General features: G+C 41.3%; 1 protein-coding gene across 4 annotated transcripts in view; it reads right to left on the reverse strand.

Moving 5' to 3' along the window:
- The window catches only part of mpp7a (MAGUK p55 scaffold protein 7a), a 228,423-nt gene that overhangs the window by 132,726 nt on the left and 72,946 nt on the right, over nucleotides 1-22,751 (reverse strand). For all 4 annotated transcript variants that reach the window (XR_012599844.1, XM_074693560.1, XM_074693561.1 and 1 more), the window contains exon 3: nucleotides 8,723-8,841. Coding sequence is in view for 3 of the 4 variants with exons in the window: in XM_074693560.1 (XP_074549661.1) it covers nucleotides 8,723-8,841 (119 nt within the window). In the remaining variant the exon portion in view is untranslated. The remainder of the gene's footprint in view (nucleotides 1-8,722; nucleotides 8,842-22,751) is intronic.

Below are 22,751 nucleotides of genomic sequence, written 5' to 3' on the forward strand. Positions count from 1 at the left end.
TAAATATATCTAAAAGCATAGAGCAATCACATCAGACCTGTGCAGTCTGGCTGAGGGCGTACATTCATTACGATTATCTTCAGGAGGACCAGGTGAACAACTTTCTGTGGCTCTGTGGCCCTGATGGAGCCATACACACACTCTGTTGCATCATTATCCCAATCTAAACTGCATTTCCCATTAAGATTGGTTTCATATTGCTTGAACCTTCTGGTTTCACTTAAGTCCTTCTCCTCAGAGTGAATGCAAAATCAGGGTCAATGAAAGTGACCAGGAGTAATGGTTGTGAAATCACTCCAGAGATTTCCTTGATTGCCAACACAGACATTTGACAGATAGAATGAGGACTGGTGGATCTGTAGACCTCTCATTTTCCCTGTCCTCCCAGCACTACAGAAATGCTTAAAATCAATGACTTTTAGTGTTTTTAGAAGTCAGGCCATATGCAGTCTGTCTGCTGGGCTAAGTGGCTCCTTCCTCCTTTCCTCTGCCCCCATCTCAACCTCCCCTTTGGCTTCATCCATCGACTGTTCGTCTAGCTCTTCTGGCCCAATCCAGACATGATTGTTTGTCGACATTGTGCATGATCTTTCTGACTTCATGGTGTGTTTGCAATAAACTCCTGTGAAAATATTTGGAAGGTGTCCTTGAGCAGAGTCTAACATTGGGAGGAGATTTTGGAATCGTGAAGTTTTTAAAGTTCAAATGACAAACCAGCTCATGTCTTAAAGAACTGTAACCAACTTTAACCAAAGTCTTAGAGATGTGCGTTGATTCACTCTCACTACAACAGCAGAGGTGTGAGATTTTCTGTTAATGTTGCACGAATCTGCACACAGTTGACCTGGTTGGCAGCTCAGGAGGACAAATGAAGATCATGTCTTTTACAGGAAGAAAGCTCCCTTCACTGAAGTAACTGCAGGTATTTTCCCATCCCTCTGGAGAGTTCTTATTCCCTCATAAAATAATAAATCCAACCCTGGAGGGTACCTGAGCATGGAACCTGCTGACCACAGACAGTTCAAGTGGATCTCTGAGGTGGTGTAGGTTTACGGGCTGAGTGCTGAACCAGAGACGATTTGCCAGGTTTTTATTCAGCGCGGGGTGTTGGAGGGGGTTTAATGACTCACAGAAAACTATTGCAGCAAGGTGAGGTGAGAGGTGTAGAATCATTTCCTTTTCCTGATTTCCTTTGTACTGGCTGCACATGTGTATTGTGTTGTGTAAAGAATAACATACGTGTCCAAAGGCCACATCTTTCATTGCCTTTAAGAGGTACGGTTGATGGACATAGCAGGGCGAGTCATTAAACTTGGAAAAGCGACCTCTATCACGATCCAGTTATTCATGGGATACCAAGTCTGGTACACAATAAATACAGGCCAGTTTGTCTGCGAATGAGCTCATTCCTCTAAAATAGCTGAAACTTTCCACTTGGGTACGAGTGTCAGCTGGCACACTTTGACATGTCATTAAGCACTAAAGAACAAACTGGCTGGCCGGCATCAATAATGCTGTGAAACAACAGAACAAGAGCCAAACCTATTAGCAAATAACAGGAGCAGAATCGAAGGGAAACTGACTGACCACAGAAAGACAGATCTGGGTTCTGGCTAAAGGCCTGCTGACAGAAACTTGGTCTCAAAGAGAGCCCCACCTGAGACAGGTGGAAATTGAATATTGTATTATGTTTCCTGTGGCTTTTCGTGGAGCTGGGCCTTGGCAGCAGAACAGTGAGTGTGGTGGAATTTATAGAAAGCACACTCGAGTAACTCCCATTAATTGAAAAGAGGAGAACTGTCTGCTTCATTATGGCTACACTGGCTCTACATGCCAGCACTCATATTTCATGTCAGCTCTGATCTGCACGCCTGAGAAGTCGGCCGAATTAGGCGAAATCCTGAGCTCTTAACCTCGCTGAAAGATGATATTAGAAAATATTTGTTTCATCTCTGACAGAACAGGATGAGGAGGGACCCGAGAGGCCGTCCCAACCGTCAAACGAGGACATGTGAGGAGACACAGACAGAAAGTGGTTAGTGTAGGTCTAAAGTCTCTCTTTCTTGACTCTCTTTCCATCTTTAACACGTCTTTCTCTGCTCCCTCTCACTCCCACCAGACACACTGACCAGAGTAAGTGATGCTTCATAATTACCCAGGTGAGCTTTGAGCATTTCCATATGAGCGACCTGGGCTGCTGAGCCTGTCAGATTAACATGATGTGTGTGTTTTCTCTCTGCTGTTTAGCCGTTCCCAAAGTCTCCCCTTCACAGCCTGGGTGCAGTATGTAGAGATTTGATGGTGGGGCTTTGGAGGAAGGGGACAATTAAGGTTTTATTAATGGTGTGCCACTGATGTTAGCCATGTTCACCTGAGCGTCAGGTCTGAGCGCTGTAAGGTGAGATGGTTGTTCTGCACTTGAGTGTGTTTCAAAGTCTGCCTCTCCGTCCATTTGGCTCTCTGGCTGACAGGCTGGCTCACATCTCAGTACCAAGTAGAAAGCAAAGGAAACACACAGTTCTGCTTGTCTGGACTGGAGCAGTTTCCATTTATGTCTCCATGTTAATGATAAGAGACTCTAAATGCAGCTCGGTTTCCCTCCATTGAATAGAAAGAAGAAGTAAAAAAAGGTAGAGGCTGATTTTGCCGAGGAAATATGGGGGTTTTCTAATCTTTCACTGACGCGTTTGATCTTTCTTGTGGTTTATGTTGGCAGACGGGACCATAACTCGGCTGCATTGGGGGAATTTATTCTGCTACAGTAGCAGTAAAGTAAAGTGGGTAACTTTAGCTACGGCCATCAGTGATACTAAGTGAATTGCACTGACACAGGCCCCAAAGTGAGAGACACTTGGTATCTTGCTGGCACATGAACAAAGCAGTGTTCTCATTTTATAATGGCGTTTAAGAAGATGGTTTTACCATTCAAGCCTTCATGCACACATCTGCTTCCCTCACTGCCGCTGTGCATTTGTTAGGCTTGGTATTGTCGACACATCTTGTTCCTGTTTTTCCATCCAGACATCCATTTGTAAATCCCCGTTTATCCAGGCAAACTATTGGCTTTTGTCCGAGGACAATTAAGCCTCTGGAGGCGTTCGATGTAGGCAGCAGATATCTGGATGAGTGATGTGGAAGGCCAAGACTTCATCTTCCATTTTTGGTCATTCTTTATGGTCCAATTATCAGGAGACAGCAGAGTCTAGTTTGATGTAAGCAACAACACCCATGTTCTCTATGCTCATACTGATACACAGTATGTTGGTATAGGTTTTTAAAAATGTCCAAATTTTGTTAAGTATTGGCTGAAGGGGATTATATTCCAGCAAAAGCCCCCTACCTCCCTTAATGTGCATTGAAAAGAGTTTTCCCCTGTTAACCCAACACTGTCAAAATCAGGACACCAACCTTGTCCAATGCCTAAGTATTCAGCATTCAAATTCAGATATTTCTCCATAGAGATTAAAGCTATTCTGATAAGCAGGAAATTAGTGACGCTCTTTCTTCTCGTTTCCCTGAAGCTTCCCTCTGACAGGGTTAACGTGAATGACCCATGTATGAGTCATTTGATATTAAAAGGTGCTTCTATCTAGTTTGTGATGTTTTTCTGTCATGGTTATTTCTATTTGTTTGTTTTTTGTTCTTTTGTTTCTTTATTGATGAAACTGGGTGGGGCTTTTATTTTGAAGGCTGGATTCAGTGTTGGTAGTACAGGAAATAAGATAAAATCAATGCAGGTTGGTACAACCTGCCAGGTGTACACAGGCGACAGAACAGTAAATCCTATGGCAATAAATAGCAGCCTCCAAAGCTGTGAACAAAGTTTTGTTTTTTCTGTCTTTTATATTCTACTGTCTCGTAATTCAGTAGCCTCTTGTTTTGTGTGTGTAGACATCGGCAGGCCTCTCCTCCTTAAAGCAGTTTTTTGTTTGGAGCTTTGAATGCTTTCTAACTCCATGGAGTCATTGTAAATTGAAGTGTTGATATTACCAGGCATCAGTACCGGTACTCAACCATACCAATTTTTGGTACTTTTTTGTGTTTATGCGGTAGAAAAATATTTTTTTGTTTAGTAATAAAATACATATTTTTTCAATTTAACAAATGTATTCTTCAATATATAACCTTGCAATACTGTGTTTATATCCAGTATGGAAAATCACCTTCTCTTCCACTTCTTCACAGTCACAAGGATGCATCCTGAGTATGGTACCTTTTGGTTTTATGTAACTCGGCACCCGGTACTTTTGACAGAATTTAGTCGGTACCTAAAAAATTACCTAATTCGGTACCTAATTTTGATACCCATACCTTTTTTTTCCACTTGTCTTGTGTTTGTGTTGTAGATATGTTTGTGTTGCTTTGATTATTGGTGATGGTTCATTTTTGTTCTGACCTGTCTTTTAGCTCTTATGGTGTGTATGTGAGTCAACACTGGATGAGATGGAAATAAAAAGTCTCTTAGACCCATGTCAAGAGTTAAAGCATGGCTTTAGCTGAGGGATGCTTCAGTAGATATCTTTTATGCTCCACGTCTGGTTTGCCCATCCTAAGTTTTCCTATCTAATAAAGGCCAACACTTCAAAATAAAAATTAAAAAAATGATATGTATGCGTGTTACATAACACTCAAGTTCCCTCCATGATTAGCCAGATCTTAATGACAAGAGTCCAAATGGACCTGATTTCTAACCTTGCTGAACTGACCAGGTCTATTTGGTCCTGAACGATCAGATATGACCCTCTTTTTCCAAAACCAATCCATCTCTGGTTCAGACTCCTTGCTACATCTTAGTAAGGTAAAGAACGGAATCATTGCAGAGGAAGAACATGAACTTTGTTGAAGGTTGAAGGACACTTGAAGAAAACACTTGAAGGAACTGGCTCAACTTTTTCTCAGTGAGAGCTTATAAGGACATGAAACCAGGTCAAAACAGCACTTTGCCTGTCTCCGTTCTGAGTTCCTTTACAATGTTAGCTAGGTATAATCAGAGGTAGTTAGCGGGTTAGGTAAATTCTTGGAGCTCCACCCTTAGGTTTGGCTCACAGAAACTTAATGCCACCTTCATTAGCATCATGTTCTCTGCCCCACACTACGCTGTGTTTTCTTTGGGGCTGAGGGAAGCGAGAGCCTGGACCTGCCCATCATTATCCATGTTCAAGATGCCTTATTCTTGGGCCATCCATAACAATCCAGGCATCAAATGAAACCCTTCTGGCTTCCCAAAGCTCCAACATCAGAGTTCAACTTTGCTGTCTGAGGTAAGCCATAAATTAGGCACTTCTACAAGCTTACATTGGCCAATCACAACCTTGATTCTGAACTAACATGCTTACACAGAAAAGATTTCCTTGAAGGGCGGGGATGAAAATTATGAAGATATTTCACTGCAAATCGTCTCTGTGACATAATGATTCTAACTCTGGAGGAAAAAAGGAGACCACCAAATGTAGAAATATTCCATCCTAGCAGCACATGAAAACATCGTTACTCATTCCTTCACAAATAGGGACCATATACAAAGAAACAGTCATATGTAGCTCTAATTATGGAGGTTTTTCTAGTAAATGAGTATTGGGACTTTCTCAGTTACAGTAGGAACTAGAGAGGGCTGAAGCAGCTCTTATACCGTGTACTTTCAGGCCATTCCCCAAAAGATGATCCAATACATCCACCAAGAAGAACCTGAGCTGATTCATACTGGATCACTTGAAGAAAGCTATAGAGATGCAACAGTGCGAGGAAAACGGCTCAAATACAACTGATGCATCTCTGGTCCAGCTCTGCTCCTTTGTGTGTCTACTGCGTATGTCATCTCATGCTGGCTGCATGTTCAGTTCAGCAAGCCATATGAGTGACAGCAGAGACAGAACCAGGATTTTAGTTATGTAAAGTTTGTAGATTATTAATTTAATTGATAAAAATGACAAACAATACATATTATGTGGGATTTTAAAGCGTATGTGTTTGCTTTTTTCACCTTTAATTTGCATTTTGCATAGTAAGCTGCAAGGGCAAGGACATTAACCATGGTTAAATAAAATATATCAAAAAAATCTACAATCTGTCCCAAAATAATGTTCTGATCTCGTCCACATGAAGCTGAATGTTTCATAACTTTTTGAAAAAAATTTCCAGAAGGCAAAAAAAACATGACTCATTTTACAAAGACAGAGCATTTAACACAAACTAAACAAACATGAAGTAAAAAAAAAAATCCATGCTTTTTTAAAACCGATTTAAAAATATGAAAATTATACGAAAAGTTTAGGGTGGGCCTAGGACCTTTGGGCCCACCCCATAACACTGCCCCTGACTGACAGACAGCTGTAGTTGCAAGGCCAAGGAGTTCCCACGCTTCCCACTCCATTGATCAACTCTTTTCATTCATGTTGGCTGTAAAAGCTCAAACCTGTTGACTCCGGGCCTGGCTGTGCTCAATATCTGTCTGTTTTTATAGTCAAGCTAAATATGATCTGGTTTTGACACAGTTTGTTTTATTTTGAAAGTCACTGGGTGCTTTTAGATAGTTTCCATGGACAACTTCCTGTCCTGCTTGACCCGCCTTTTTGTTTGTTTGCTGCATCACAGCTCCGTTACCAGGAAAAATTAGAATGGTAGCAACCATTCATGCTTGCTACCATTCAAAGTAAAGTGATACCATATGGGTATCACTTTAGAGGTCCGCAAATTTCATCGCACTTAGGTTATAAGTAGACAAAGTTTTTTCTTATTTCTTTGAAATTTACCCTGAAATTTCATGAGACTTTGGTGAAAATGCGCACATAACTTCTGGCCAGATTCTGTGTTGCAGTGCGCCTGTACTCACAGTGTCTAGCACAATCAGGTAAGGCCAATTTACAACCCCACTCCTGGTGAATATCACATCTGAAGCTTTCAGTTGTATTATGTAAAACATTAAAGGCCTTATCATAAAGGTTCATCATTTTACACCTGATCTCAATTATGCAGATCAACAAAGTATGTACTGAAGAACTTGGTGAAATTAAATAACAAATAACTAACTATCAACTGCTTATTGGGAAATTGAATTATTTACTTAACATTTCAAAGGTAATTATCAGAAGAAAGAATGAACCTAACTTCTGTTTTCAAGAACTAAGCAGCTATTTATCACCTGCTTCTCTGGAAATAGCAGAAACATTGGGAAACTTCTAAAAACATTTTGTGGTGGGTTGTGATTTAATTTCAAATAATTTTTCTGCTGTCACCTTCTCTCCTTGCAATTTGGAGTAAATTTCAAAGAAACTCAAAAAAAAAACTAACCTTCCAAACTGACAATAAGTTTGGACATTATTTCAAAAAAGTTTTTTGCTCATTAAAAAAAAAAAGTTGTTTGCTAATTTTAAAGAAGTTATGTGCCAATTTCAAAGAAACAAGGAAAAGCTTTGTCTAATTATTACCTAAGTGTGATGAAATTTGCGGACTTCCAAAGTAAAGTGTTACCCGTGTATGCTGTGACCTGCCACAGCAAGGACGTGAGCAGGTCCAGTGAGAGTTGACAAACTGACTACTATGGAAACTGCTCCATGACCGAGACAGAGCAGAGCTGGACCACATGCATGTGGTGTATTTTAGTCATAACATTAGCACATATCTAAGCAAAAGTTCTCACCCTAGTCTCCTGCTCCTCCTTATCACGCACTACTCTTTAATAGTTGTAATTCTTACCAGGGGCTGCAGGAAGAGCAGACACCAACTATTGGTTGTTAACTGACTAAAACCATCCACCCGCTGAAACATTTAGCTAAAATAGAGACTTGAAACAGCTGAAAAAGTCTGTAGTGAGAGTTTTAAAGTCCTGCAGAAAGACATTGCTTGTGGGAAATCCAACAACTGTGTGTTTAAATGCGAGACAAAGACTTATACAGGCTGGTATAGGAGTTTAATGTACTTCTAGACCCTGAATAAAGGGACATATAGAAGAACCCCATATGAAAGAGACAAATCCGATATGTCTGTCTAAATTCTGAGTCGCATACTGCCGTTAAATATACTCTTTTGATAGTGAGAACAGACACCCACTGTGACCCTCAAACAGCAGGAGATACAGAAGAAGCTCTGCTGCTTGTGGAGGATCCCAAGTGAAGATGAATTTACTGCTGCTCCGACAGACAGAATGTGTTACTTTCATTATCTCTGTCTGCCAGCACATAAAGATATCAGATTTTGCTCATCTTCTCCCCAAACTCTGCAGCTATCTGGTTTAACAGGCAGTATCTGGACTTCAGGCCGACTCTTGCTGGCAGAGGGGGAGTCAGAAGATCTGGGTGGGTGAGTCTGCTGGAATGACAATAAACTTTGTGATGTATGAATGAGGCGGCAAGGGAGGAGGTCGAATGGAAGTGTGTCAGGAAAAGGTACAAGTTTGTGTTTTTCTGTGAAATGGAGACGTTTGTTCAGGGATTCTGACCCATCCCCAAAGATGTGAAGGTGTAAAGATTGAAAAGGCAAGGAAATTAATTTCTGCTCATCCAAAGGATGCAAAATGCTCTATTAACTTTTGGGCCACCAATTCTTTGCTTACACTCGACAGATCATATATGAATCCGAGAAGCTGTCTCAGCTTTTGCATGAAACAGTTTGACCACTGTTCCATGAGGATGAGGACATTAGCATCTAAAGGAAGACAATTTTACATGAACTGCTTTATAAAACTTTAGTACATATTTTAAAGGATAAAAGTCTTTGTTTGAATTACCTTGACCAGCGATTGGAGACCTCTCTCCCCAAACATGTCCTGGAGGAAGGTGTTGTCCTCGGGTCGGCTGACATGTGGCTGCAGCTGGGAGGGCAGAGCGGCCAGCAGCTCATACAGACCTGCAGAGGAGGAACAGGAAACGGAGGGAGGTTTGAGTTCATGCATGCACACTCACAACATATTTGCATTTAGCTGAACAGCAGTAAAATAAAAGAAGGTGCATGTGCGCAACAATAAATAAACACCCAAACACACATGCACAATCCAGAGGCACAAGATGCTGCATGCATGTCTGGCCAGGCCAAAAACATTGCTTGAACACACAAATCAAACATAGAAACGCATGAGGAGTGCTGCAGAGAAAGCTAAAGTAACAGTAATGTTCAGTCTGAAAGGAAAAGGAAACAGAGGCATTACAGCATTCCTGCTCCAAAGCCTCTGCTTCCTGTGATTGTCCCTTCATTTGTTGTCGCTGTCGTTCAAGGAACACCAAGTGCTGTTTATAATCAGAAATGACTCCAAAAACTCCATGTTAAGCAAATTAAAGTGACACTTTTTGATCTGTTGAAAAGTGCAACATCTTATTTTATTTCCCGACTAAACAGATGTGTGCTTGGGCCTCAGGATGATTTCCATGCACACATCATTCTTGTCTGCTAACAATCAGCTCCAGGAGTAAAGAGCATGTGTGTTTGCTAAACATGAGCTCTGAAGGACAGTATTTACTCTGCTGAAAGCAAATTGTTAGTGAAGTATTTCAAATCAAAGCGATGTGTTTTCATCCTGTCAGACCATGACGTTTCTTCTAAGCAGTTTTTATTCTCGAGCATCCCCTTTGTGTCAAATTTGTTGATCAAAATAACAGGAAATATCTTGTAACTTGGATTAAATCACTGGTTCTGAATATCTCTGAGCTTGATAATAGAAAAAGGATGATGAACCAGAAAAAAAGGGATAAACTACTTTGTCTGTGTGGGAAATCCTGAATTCAAACATCTCACTGGCTGATCTTAAAACACAATGCTCTGCTTTCCTCAGACAAACAGGGTATAAAACTGGGGTCATCAGTTACATTTGTCCAAGGGGGGCAACATTATTTTTAGAAGACCTTGTGAGGGCCAGATGCTCGCAAAAAATACATGAAATTAAGTTTGTTTTCCAAGTATTATTTAATTATTTGATATGTTAATCTGCATATCAAATTGATGTTACTTTTTCGTTTTTGTCATGGTAACAGACTCATATTACAGAAAGACCCTCCAAATATATTTAAAACTTAGAAAATATCTCTTTCAAAGAGCCTCAAGTGTAAAGCTGATGCAGAAAACAGCTTTAATGGTGAATGAGCTGATAAGTATTGTAACAGACTGGGTGGGTTGTTGATGTTAGATAGTTGTGGTGTGATTCACTGTGAGATGAGTTACTGTGTGCATTGAGATTTACTGAGCTTAAAGCTAGGGTCTGCAGGATTTTCCTAAAAAAAGAAAAAAAAAAAAAAAAAGTCAACTTTTACGAGAAAAAATCCTGCTCAATGGATACCTATGGGCCTCCAAACGTGTGTCAGTGTCAGTGTCAGTGTCTGTGTCTACCTCAACACCCTCTCCTCTGCCTATGTGCTAATGTTTTGGTTGTTTCGGGACATTTCTTGGTGGAGAGTAAATGTGGCTACCTCAGCCAATCTCAGCGCGAAGCTTGGCTCGACTTTTGCTCACTTTCGGGCACTTGGAGAGCAGCATGGAATGAAGGGGGACCCAAGTTGTCCTTCTGCGAACCAGGTATGTGCCAAATACCCATTATTAGCTTGTGCTAACATGCCAAGTCAGGTGCACAGCTCTCAAGTCTCTCTCACATAGAAATACAATGCTGCGATGCTTGGCTAGTGAGTGTGTTCACGTAGCTTTGGTAAGAAGCTGTGGGTGTGCGCTGCAGCTTGCACTGATCCAAAGGGGGAGGAGCCCAGTTTGAATGTTGTGTTTACTAACAAGTAACAAAAAATCCTGCTGACCCTACTTTTAAGTGAATGCATCACAGTTACGCAGCAAACATCTGTAGGTTGTGTGGGGTAGGGGTTTACTGATTAGATGAGGGTAACTTGTGTCCATGTTGGGTAGCTAAATGAGAAGTGTATTCATGTGTGTTTTCTATACACAAGGTTTTTTGTCATCCAAGAGCTATTGGGAGCTAGGTTTATTATTCTAGTGAAAAGAAAATTATAAATATTTATAATCACACTTTTAAATCAATTCTGTATTTGGACAAACAAAAATTATTTTTCTTGCCCAGCTGGTTTGATACCTGTAGGTTCTTTGCACCAGATGTTTTTTTTTTCTTTCCATTTTTCAAAGTTTAAATTGATTATTTATTTATTTATTTTGTGTGCGTGTTTGGAAAACAATGAAAGTACTCCAATCAACTTTTGAATATTTCAATATATGGTTTTGCCTCTTGATATTTGGAGCACAAATCTGTTTTATATAAATCTAATGTGTCTATTGTTCTGCTCTGTTTTCTGTTCTCAAATCTTGATACATTAAAGATGGTATGAGGAGGATCTGTTTATATAGACTGCATCACCACCTTCTGGCCTGAAGTCTCACATATAGTGCTGTAAAAATGTGACTTTCAACAACATGTGTGTTTCTTTTGTAACAATTTTTCTTGACAACTTTTTTACCGGATACAACGTGACAAGGTAAGGTATCTATCAGTACAGTCACTTAGCGCTGTTGTGTGAAGCGTGACAACAAGCAAAGTTGTGAGTTTGTATTGTAGGTCAGTAGCCAGCCATATGTAGTGCTAATAGCAGCTTGGTGCTACGACGTAGCTTCAGGCTAATGTGACAACAAGCAAACTGTCGGTTCATGCAGCAGTTACGTAGCTGGTCATACGTGGCTCTGACAGCCGGTGCTCTGAGATGGATTGGTAATGTGTAATTTTAGTACTGACATGAGTGCTGACAGGCAAAACCAGGATTCAGTTGAATCCTGGTTATGTCCTTCCAGTCATCTACCAATCAGAGCTAACATAACCTCACTCTTCATTTTATTGATAGACTTTCAAGTTTGAACAGACCATTACAGAGTAACTGCTGACTGTGGGTGGGAATGACCATTAGCACAAACAGCTTAGCCCCTGTGGTACAGAGCGATACAGCCTGGGCTAAATGCTAATTAGCCTTTAGCTCAGGCTGTATCACTCTCTTGTTTATCTTTCTTCTGCTCTTCTGTCTTTTTCTGTCTGACAGTTTGGCTCCTGTGTCCACCATCACTACAAAATTAATCACAGAAATTGTTCTATATCTAGAAGGGAGACTTTTTCAAGATCACTTTTAAACTCCTCACAGTCCCTTTAACGAACTTTTTAGAAACATTCTATTAAAAATAAAAGCCTTGATTCATGTACAGTGAAGAGGACACATCTGGCTGTCTATATCAGCTGAAGTCATGAGCTCCTCTCTGAGAGGAGTTGAGCTTTCATGCAGACCTGTATTCAGCTCATCACCACAGTGAGCTCAGTTTGTGGGTGACAGTGAGACAAACAGGGTGCATGAATCTGCTGTCCTACACCCCTCCATCTGAGTCCCTACAGCAGGAAAAATTCTGCAGGATCTTTTAGGGTTTCCTCACCTTCCTCGTACAAAGAGTGAATGTTTGAACTTTGGTCTACAGACAAACTGGGAGCTGGTGATGCTAAGATTTAGCTGAAAGAGAATGAGTGAGGTGTCTTTCCAAACATAACAGAGTCCCAGAGCCTGACTGATGCAGGATAGCAGCAGACATTTGTTTGTTGCTCTGTTCAGGTCTTCAGCAGGGCTGTGATCCTCTAAACCAGGGTCAGGCCCTTCCAGTGGAGTCAAGCTGGGCTTAATGCTTCAAAGACCCCTTTTACAAATGCTCAGGAGAGAAAGGCCCCCCAGATCCAGTCTCCTCAAACACAACCACACGGTGCTGGAAACCTTTGATGTAACACTGATCATGTGAAGAAACTCTAAACACATTCACAGCAGAGCCATCGAAACGTCAAAACAAACTGGAGTGGCTTGGCTACCTCTCTGAGAGCATCTTTCATCAGCGGACAGGGCGAAAGAGAGGAAGGAGGGAGGGGAAAAAAAACACCACAGACGGAGTAATTCCTAGCTGAAAATGATTGATTGAAAACAACGGTTGACGTTGTTGGCTGGATAAGTGACTGACTGGCTGTACTGGCGAGCTCTCTGACTGGGTTATAGCAAGTGTGTGCTGGCAGCTCAGACCACTTGGCAGCAGAGCCAGGGCTGACTAACTTAGCTCATGTCATGTGCTGCTGCTGCTGCTGCTGCTTCTGGGCAGTCAGATAGATGGAGTGTCATCTGCACCTTGAAACCCTCTGCTTTTCATTTGGAGGTGATTTGGGGTTTGAGAGATCTCTGAGCAGAGGCACAGGATACATCAATGTGATATCCTGCCCTGTTCTTCAGCTCACAACAAAGACTGTGCAGTGTTAGCACCTCATAGCTCACTGCTGCTCCGAGAGGAAAGCGTAGAGAAAGAAGCAGAAGAAAGAAGAAGAAAGCCACTGAACAAGGGAGAAGTTTCACAAAGTGTTTCCTGATACTGCTTATGATGCAGGACTGAAGTATATGCCAGATTTACCAAACAGACAGTCTGAAAAGGAAAATAAGTACTAAACTTCAACTGTTAAAGAATGGAAAAAATGTTTACAATTAAGATAAAGAACAGGAGATTCCACTCACAGGAAACTGGACAGACTGAAGGAAATGCAGGCTACTAGAAAGCAGTCTATTGTTTGTGTTGTGAGTATGAAGAAGTGAAAGCACATATGAAAGACTTTTCCCATGTAAGAGTTTTGTAAAGGGACAGAAAGTAGTCTTTCCATCTGTGAGCATGCCAGTGAGGGCCAATTCAGCAAAAAACACAGGTAGCAGTGATGAGTACTGAATGGAACGGCAGTCATAACCGAGCCGATAGCAGTGTCATGGATAACATCCAGTTTGTGAAGGAGAGTTTTAGGACACATCACCATAATGTAAAATCTGGAGTACTGTCGTTTTAATCAGAGGCTGTTTTGCAGAAAAAGTAGAGGAGGACTTGTCTTGACAAGAAAAACCTTTACAGAATTTGACCTTTGAGAGCAGTTCATTCAGGTGAGTTTCAAAAAAGAAGTTGCTGTCAATCCAGATACTGAAATGATTGTTGCTTTTGATATTATTAATCTCAGAGCCATACAAAGAGTACAGTTTGAGATCAACGCTAAAGCTGTGCATTTAGTATTATTTCTGTTTAAAACTATATGGAGGCTTGAGAAAGTGTGTTGGAGGGTACTAAAACTGGGCTTCAATGAGGACAAAGCAGTAGTTAAGGAGGAACTAGATGTATAAATAATGGTGTCATCAGGGTAGAGATGAACATGAGAATCACCATCAAAAAGCAGAACATTCTTTAAGACGCTATGAGGAGGATCTGTTTTAATTGCACTCCACTCGCCACCTTCTGGTCTGGAGTCTCCGCACACTGTCGTAAATTACTTTCACTGAGGAATGTGTTTGTTTTTGAATTAATTCGAGATCACATAAAAACAAATTTTCTTCGTTAAAGACACCTTTTTACTGGATATAACGCACCAATACAAGGTAAGATATTAGTACAGTTACGTAGCGCTACAGTTTGAAACATGACATCAAGCAAATGTTGTAGCAGCCGGCGAAATGAAGCGCTAGCAACAGCCCTGTGCTCTGATGTATCTGTACGCTGACATGAAAAGTAAACACTGTCAGTTTGTAAGTGGTTTAGTAGCTGTCCATTTTTAGCACAGCTGACAGCCCGGTGCTCTGAGATATGTGGGTAAAGTGTAATGTTAGTGAATCCTGGTTTATGTCCTGCCAGTCATCTACCAAGCAGAGCTAACGTAACCTCACTCTTCACTTTATTGATAGACTCTCAAGTATGAACCGACCACTGCAGAATAACTGCTGACTGTGGGTTGGTATGAAGATTTTCACAAACAGCCCAAGCTAAGAGCTAATTAGCTTTTAGCTGAAGCTGTATCACTCTCCTATTTATCTTTCTTCTGCTCTTCTGTCCTTTTTCTGTCTGACCAATAGGCTCCAGTGTCCACCATCACTACAAAATTAATCACAGAAATCATTTTCAGCTCAGAAAAAAACGGATCTCTCTTCTCACTACTAAACTTTGTTAGCCTGTGTGGTGTTGTCATAGAGACCTAGATGTGCTGTAAATCAATCTAGTCCTGCTCGACCCGATCAGGAAGCTAAGAAGTAGCAATTCAAAATAGCCCATGACCTGTAATACTGGTGCTGATAATCTCATTTTAAAGTGTGGATTACAATCAGGCATGTTTCTAGAAGGGAGACTATTTCAAGATCACATTCAAACTACTCAATTGTTTGGAGCAAATGAAACAATTATAATATATATTTTTTTTATTTCAGAAACTGATTTAAAAAAAGTTACGTTTTAATTTTTTTTCTGATGGTCTACAACATGTGCAGTTGAGAAAAAATGTCTATTGTTTTTGAACTCTGTGAACTTGCATTCTCTTTCTATAACCAGGCTATGATAGAAATCCATATATCCACAAAGGATGCGTGGTATAGAGATGTTCTTTCTTCCAGACCGTCTTTCAGGTGTGTGGTGGGTGTTCAGAGTCTGAATAAAGAAGGAAGAAATGATATCAGGACATCTCTAGTTTTACACACAACACATGTGCACTCTCCGTTACACTGAACCCCCTAGTTCTCCTAAAGCCTGGGGCGAGATATCGTCCCGGGTATGTGATCACTCCATGCCTGGCTCTGCAGTCCTCATTACCAGATAAGTTTGAGCTTTTCTAACAAACACAAGCCTGCCTGAGGGCTCAGCCGTTTACAACTTGGAACTTCCAACAGAACATCTCACATAATATATTAAAAAAAAGATTTAAAGAGACATGGGATGAGGTGAAGGGTGTAGGACGGGTGGTGAGAGTGGGGCGGGGGGAGATATGGTTTTGTCATTAGTACTGGAAGTGCTCAGATACTTGTAGGAGGAGATGAAGGGAGCGAGGGATGGAGGGGGAGACTGAGAGTCCCAAAGCATGATTCTCCCCAGGTGCGAAGTCTCCCCTCCTGTCTGCACTCTCAATGATTCAATTTTTTATTCCTTCTGACAACAATTCCTTTCTATCCATGCTGGGAAACCTAAACAGGCCGTGTGATGGAAAACACATCAGCTGCAGTATGTGATCAGGAATAATGACATAATGGGGAAAAAAGATAAAAGCAAAGCAGTCGCTGTGTTTGCCTCCTTGGGTCACTGTGTCAGGCTGAACCTCCTGAACCAGAGAAAAACCAGTTTTCAAACAACAACATAAAGCGCTGCAGAGGAGCCAGGAGCTAAACAAAGACTCTGCAAGGCTGAAATTAAATAGGAGAACTTATGGGTGGACAAGAGTGGAGCAGAAGAGAAAAAGGGAAGGAGCCAGAAAGCAACCACAGTGGTGGTGAAATCCCGGTGTGGACAGAGTCTGAGAAGTGGAGGGAAATAAATTTTAGGGTCAGATGTATGGACACATGTATAGATGTGTTCATCAGACACCATGTCCAGCACGGACAGTTAGAGACAAAATGAGAGGGGGAAGAGAAGAAGAAAGGAGAGGAGAGTGAGCCAAACCGTCACCACTAAAGGGTGGATTGACTTGTTTCTCGCTGGGCTGGCCTGGCTTCGTTTGATTTGTTCTGGACTGACTTTTCCGGACCCTCTCGTGCGGCAGCTGTGTTTTGCAGACCTGGCAGTGTATCGTGTTGTAGACCACTAGGTTCTGTTGTGGCTAGTCCTGGACCAGCCCAGCCCAGAGGTCCTTAAGACCATCATGATGTTGTGCAGGATGGCCGACACCGTCTTCAGAGAAACTGGAGAGGCCAGGGCCTCTGAAAGCTTCCCGTATGGAGGAAGTGACCACTTTAGCTGCCAAACAGCACTTCCCGTCCCACACCCACACCTCCACAGCGGTTAAAGAAAATAACAGTGTTTTTCATGGATCTCTTTTATGTAAAACACTCCTAAAAAGCCCAGACAATGAAATGCATTAAACATGATATGCATCAAATTGCTAGTCACAGAGGTCAACGACCTCAGGAGTCTTTGTGGAGCGGCGTGAGATGAGGAAATTACAGGGGCTAATCTGACAACATAGAGTTAGCATGGACGTAAAATATGACCCTCGCCTTGACATTGTAACTTCAACACTGTTTGCTTACAGACCACATGGGATGCTGGGAGGCCATTTATCAGTCTGTGCATAACTTAACATGTTTGACCGTGCAGCTCGGATGCAGTGGGACCTCATTTACATCATGTAACCGAACCACATACAGGAAGACAAACTGTCTGTCTGACTGTGTGAAAATGAACTTGTTTGAATACAGGAAATGAATGCTGGGTTTCAACTCAATTTCCCCCCCCCCTGCCTGTGCTTTCTCCCAGGTGCTGAATGAGTTATTGACCTCCCTGGTGTATCCTGCAGGGAGCACACAGAGCACAATGTGTGTGGGGCTGCTGGAGGAGGAAAACAGTGACAACATGTGGGAGCTTTCTTAGCAGGTCGGACTTTCAAACAGCACCCTGTGAACATGCTCCTGAACCATCTGTGCAGAAAAAAGGTGGCAGACGTGTGGCTGTGAGAGTAGCAGCTGCAGACAGTGTGGACTAACCCACTCATGGTGTGATTTACCTCCTGACTCCTTAACCCTGAGGAGGGATGTACCCATAAAGCAAAGCAGAACACGGAGGGAGCTCTGGCTGTCATGGACTTTTTGGTTGGTCTGGTTTCGGAGTTGCAGGGAAGCTTTTTTTTTGTTTCAGCTTAGAGCAATAACAAACTAATAAAACATCATGTATTAATAATAAGGTAGTATTAACAGTTTCAACAATGGAGGCTATTGAGATTGTACGACAGACTCTGGGATTAGCAGTAATGAGTGAAGATACTCAAAAATACACACCGACACAAACAACATCTGATGTACACATGTGAAGACAGAATCTTCAAGAAAAATAAAACAAAATATAAGAGATTTATAGATTTTGGCAGCAGCAGGAAATAACAATTAATGTGATGATTCCTGCACTTATGTAAACAGACTCTGTCCCACAATGAAACTGGAGACAGACAGTGGGTGGGTAGGAAGGTGCCAAACACAAGGAGAAGTGTTCAGGGTCCTTTGTTCACAGCCAGCACAGGACAGGACAGAATATGTCATCAGCCCACTGCTCCCACCTAGCTGCTGCTCCACTACCTAGTATTAGCATTAGCATTATCAGTAATAGAGACAGTAAGAGGACACACGGGATCACCATAGTTGAAAGCTCTGTCACGAGCCACATGATGATTTTCATGTTTTGTACCATACAAAGGAAAGGACACCTCTAGCTCAGTCGAACAAGAAGATCTCATCTTCATAAAACTCACTCCTCAACCCAGTAAACATGTTTGTGGTTTTAAAGGTGTCAGAAGGTGAGCTTAGCAGGTTTGCCAAAGTAAGATTTTCAAAACCGTCAATAATATGATACTTTTTAACACCATCTGCAAAAAAAAAAAAAAAAATCTATGACATTCAATAGGATTGAAAAGCGCTAAGGCTTGGGGAAAATAAAGAAAAAACAAAAACAAATCCAGGCTCATAGTGACATAGGACAGGTAACATAAAAAAAGTCTTTTTTTCTTATTTTTTCCCAGCAGTTTCACTCCAAAGATCTTATTAAATGTCCATATCTTAAACTCATTCCACTTAAAGTCGCACCTTCACACATTCAAATATTCCGCCCAAAGTGTTTCACAAAGAGACTGAGAAACAATAAACAACAACAATGTGCAAGAAAAGTCACATGTAATACTTTGAAGTATAAATAAAATCAGTGCAATAAAATAAATTTACTGACCAAAAAAAATCCAGCACAATAAAAGAAATAAAAAACAAAGTAGTAGCAGACATGGGTTGAAAATATATTTTTCTTAATCAAAAGCTAGTTTTAAAAAATCTAGGTCTTTTTTTTTTTTAATTATTCATTCATTTTCCAAACTGCTTATCCTGTTCAGGGTCACGGGTTAGGTCTAAAATTTACATTACAAAAAAGAAGAAGGTACATCTGCTTGTTTGTAACTGCCTACTTTGTTTCTCTGCTCTATCAGCCACATTCCCACAAAATGATTTCATTCACACGTCACCAAATACTTTGTTCAGGTCCTTTAAGCGTCTAGTAGAGACTGGCTTAATACTGTTCAAGACAGAGCAGAGAGGAGAGAGTGAAGATCTCATTTATTTTAGCTGTGATTGATGTGTCCAACAAACTAAATATGGCCAGGATTCAGTGATAGTTTCGGTGTCATCACTGTGTACAGGATTAAAAACAAAAATAAGAAATCAACCAATTTCAGTTCTCAGGGGTTTAACAACAGTTCTTGTTTGAATTTGACAAGTGCCCTCATGAAGTTCCCAATTGACAAGTGTAACCCAAAACACTTTTTCTTTTGTTTATGACAACACCTTTGGTCAGGCCTCAATGAGCACATCAACGTGCTGGCATGTTAAACCAGTCACTTTACAGCTCCACGTTGGAGGTTTCATAAAAGGTAGCACTATGTCTGGACAAAGTGACTACTTAGCCAGTGCGACATCATCCACCAGACACAAAATTATATGGTATTACAGCATGTATTAGCTGAGCAGATGTGCAATCTTTCAACATACCTTACAATTAATCCAGCAGTGTTCTACGAGGGAAATAACAGTGAGAGTCCACGGGGAGGTTTAGTGTTTAAGGCTGGCCTGTGAACGTAACGGCAGCAAGCGGCGCTCCAACAAGCCCACAAGCCTCCCATTACCAGATCCAAAGACCAAACCACTTCTCCACATTAAAAAGGTCAGGGGACTGAGCCCTCCAATATCATCTTCAAGAATATTTCCGTGTCACGGTCTCTGAATGACTCCATCATTGAGGAGGAGAAAAACACAGAGAGTGGCTTTGCAAGATGTTAGTTAATGTCCAAGGCATGGAAAAATAAATGCAGCGAGTATAGCGGGTCGGTCCAGGCGCAATCAACCGCCTCTACGATCATATATCGACTGTTGCACTACCTCAGGCTGAACTCTGGCTGCATGTCATTTCAGGGCCCTCACAGAATCTGTGAATGAGATTCTGCCTCATTCAGAGGAGGTAAAAAGTCCAGGTTGCTAAGGCTTATCATCTGGACTCCAAAGGCCAAGCTTTTCAAAATAGATTTACTTTATTTCATCATATTTGCCTTCATCCTCCTCCTCCTCTATGCTTAGACACACCTTTACACGTCATGGGGCTGTCAGCACGCTGAAAACAGAGCTCCGGACAAAAGTACAAGTCTAATCAAGATAATTGAAGGCATAAAGTCAGAGTATGGGTCAACAATCTGAAGAGCTGGTGCTGTTTCTGCCACAACAGATTTAACAACCACACTGCAGACAAGTGAGGCCTGAGTGGAAGCACCTGCACCAGCACAAGACTGAAGTAACCTGATAGGGAGGGGAACTTGGTATCAACTTCCCTCCAAGTTAACTTCTCAAAAAGTCAGAAAAATACATAATAAAATGACGAATGGAGAGGAAACTCACTGTGTGGTTAGAAAGACAGAAAGCTGATGACAGAGTCAGTATCGCAGACACAGAAAGATGAATGGGTTGTCTAGGACTGAGAATACGTTGTGTGCCAGTCTTGCGTTCATTGAATTCAGGGATGGAAGGCCCTGAAGCCTGTGGGAAGGCTGCGTTTGGCAGTGGACAGGATGGTGATGAAAGGCCGCCGTTTGGCCCAACTCGAGACAACTAATCTTAGATCAACTCAAACATGGTAGACAAAACACAGAAGCCGCAACAAGCCGGCCAGATCCAAATAATCTGCCACCTCTGCTTACTGTGGCAGTGGGACAGCAGCAGCTTTCTGGAACAAGCCTCCAGGTTCTGTCCAAAACCATGACCAGCTACTTATTTCTATCAGGTCTGCCAGACATATCAGAGGGAACAAAGTCAATACCACCAAGACGCTTTCATTTGATCAGTTAAAGCAACATTTTCTGTTTTGGATCAACTTTTTCGATCTACTCTCTTTCAGTTTTACAAATGCTGGCTCTCACAGCCTGACAACTAACGATACGCGGAAGTCGGAGATAAACCAGTGGACATTGTGAGTTTACAAATGTGCTCTGTTTTCTAAACGCCAGATAAAATGTTACACAGAAAAAGTGTAAGGTGGTTTTTAAATGGGGTGAGCCCTGAGTAGAAACCAAGTGGTAAAAAGAAGCGTCCAATGCACAAATGTCCACTTAAGGCTGGATCCAAAAGTCAAGGAAACTGCTTTAGAGTCCAAATTAGTATCATTTCTTACAGTTGAATCAAACATGCTTACACCCTGGTACAAAAACAGCTCCCGATTCAACTTGTAGTTTCTTTACTTGTAAAAGCAGGAGGCCAAATTATCCTAGATCCATTTTAAACAAATAAAGGTTGAGAATCATGCTTTGTGGATATAGGGGTTGCATATTACTGCAGTGGTTAGCACTGTTGCATAACTGAATGAATATTCCCAGTTCAAATCCCTGACCAGGATATGTATTCATCCTTTACTTACATGAGACCCCTAACACCAGCTTCCTTCCACAGTCCAAAGGCCATCACGTCAGGTGATATCATCAGGTGAATATGTGACTCTAAAATGCTTGTAGGTGTGAATGTGTGCACAAACAGTTGTCTGTCTCTTTATGTTAGCCCAATGACAATGACTACTGGAATAAGTTCAGCGCCCCCTGTGACCCCAAATGAGACCAGCAGTGATAGCTGGGATTAGTAAGGGGCGTGGCTGATATAACTTATGGGTGGGCATTGTATCTGCTTGCCAAGTTGCAGATAATGGTCTCAGCTCCACCTCTTTGCAGATGTACAGATAAGCTGTAAGTCAGTTGAAGATAGGGATGGGAACCAAATTAGGTACTTTAATATGTACCAACCAAATTCGGTCAAAAGTACCACGTACCGATTCACATAGAATCAAAAAGTACCATGTTTAGGTATCTAAATGCAAGAGTTGGTGATTTTCCATGCTGGACATGAACACAGCATTGCAAATTTACATACTAAAGAAAAGATATGGTAAAGTTAGAAAAAAAAAGTTTTATTATTAAACAAACTGATATTTTAACACATAAACACAAAAAAGTACCAAAAATAGTTACCGATGAGTACTGGTACCTATTGCCAGGTACTGGGCATCATGGGCACCATATTGTTTCAAATGTGAAAGGCACCCGTCCCTAGTTGAAGACAAAATTTACAAAACAGCAATGTAATAAAACCTCCATATGATCCAATAGGTGACAAAGTTCAGCTTAGTTAGCACAAGATCAGACTATTAAACAAAAAGATGCATTTAACAGCGTAGTCAGATGGAGAACGCACTGAGCATTGCTTGATCGACACACGTAGATAATGTGATTGCTATCGGACTGTGGCAGAGCTTGAAAGATCTCAATACACCTCTGCATTCAGTGCATCAAATTTCACCTAGAGTTGGAGGAAGTTGATGATAAATAGGGCTGCTGTACGCCAACACAGCAAATACAACGTAATGCAATGAACACGCATAGTATGTGAGAAACATGAAGAGCTACTGCTCCATCCATCTCAGCATCTTTGTTAGAATGTTGTTTCCTCTTCATGTGAACAGAAACTAATTTGATACCAAGCTGCAACCTCCAGTCTAAGAATATAAGGCAATGAGGAAGTGCTAAAATCTGCTGTTTCTCAAGTGTCTGCTCGAGGCTGGATTCGGAAGTACTGGAAGTCACTAAGCCAAAAAGTCCCCGTCCAATTCCGTTCCAATATGGCTACAATCACCAATTTGCTTTAAAAATCTGTTTCAGAAACAGACTGGTGGCATCGGGGAGACTACGTACATTAATTATACAGTCTATGTTTGATAAGCCAGCGCCAGTTATCAAAAAGGATACA

This window comes from Halichoeres trimaculatus, unplaced genomic scaffold (genome assembly GCF_033239565.1).
Source record: "Halichoeres trimaculatus isolate MK-OKI-2021-1 unplaced genomic scaffold, fHalTri1.1 fHalTri1_scaffold_18, whole genome shotgun sequence".
NCBI lineage: Eukaryota > Metazoa > Chordata > Actinopteri > Labriformes > Labridae > Halichoeres > Halichoeres trimaculatus.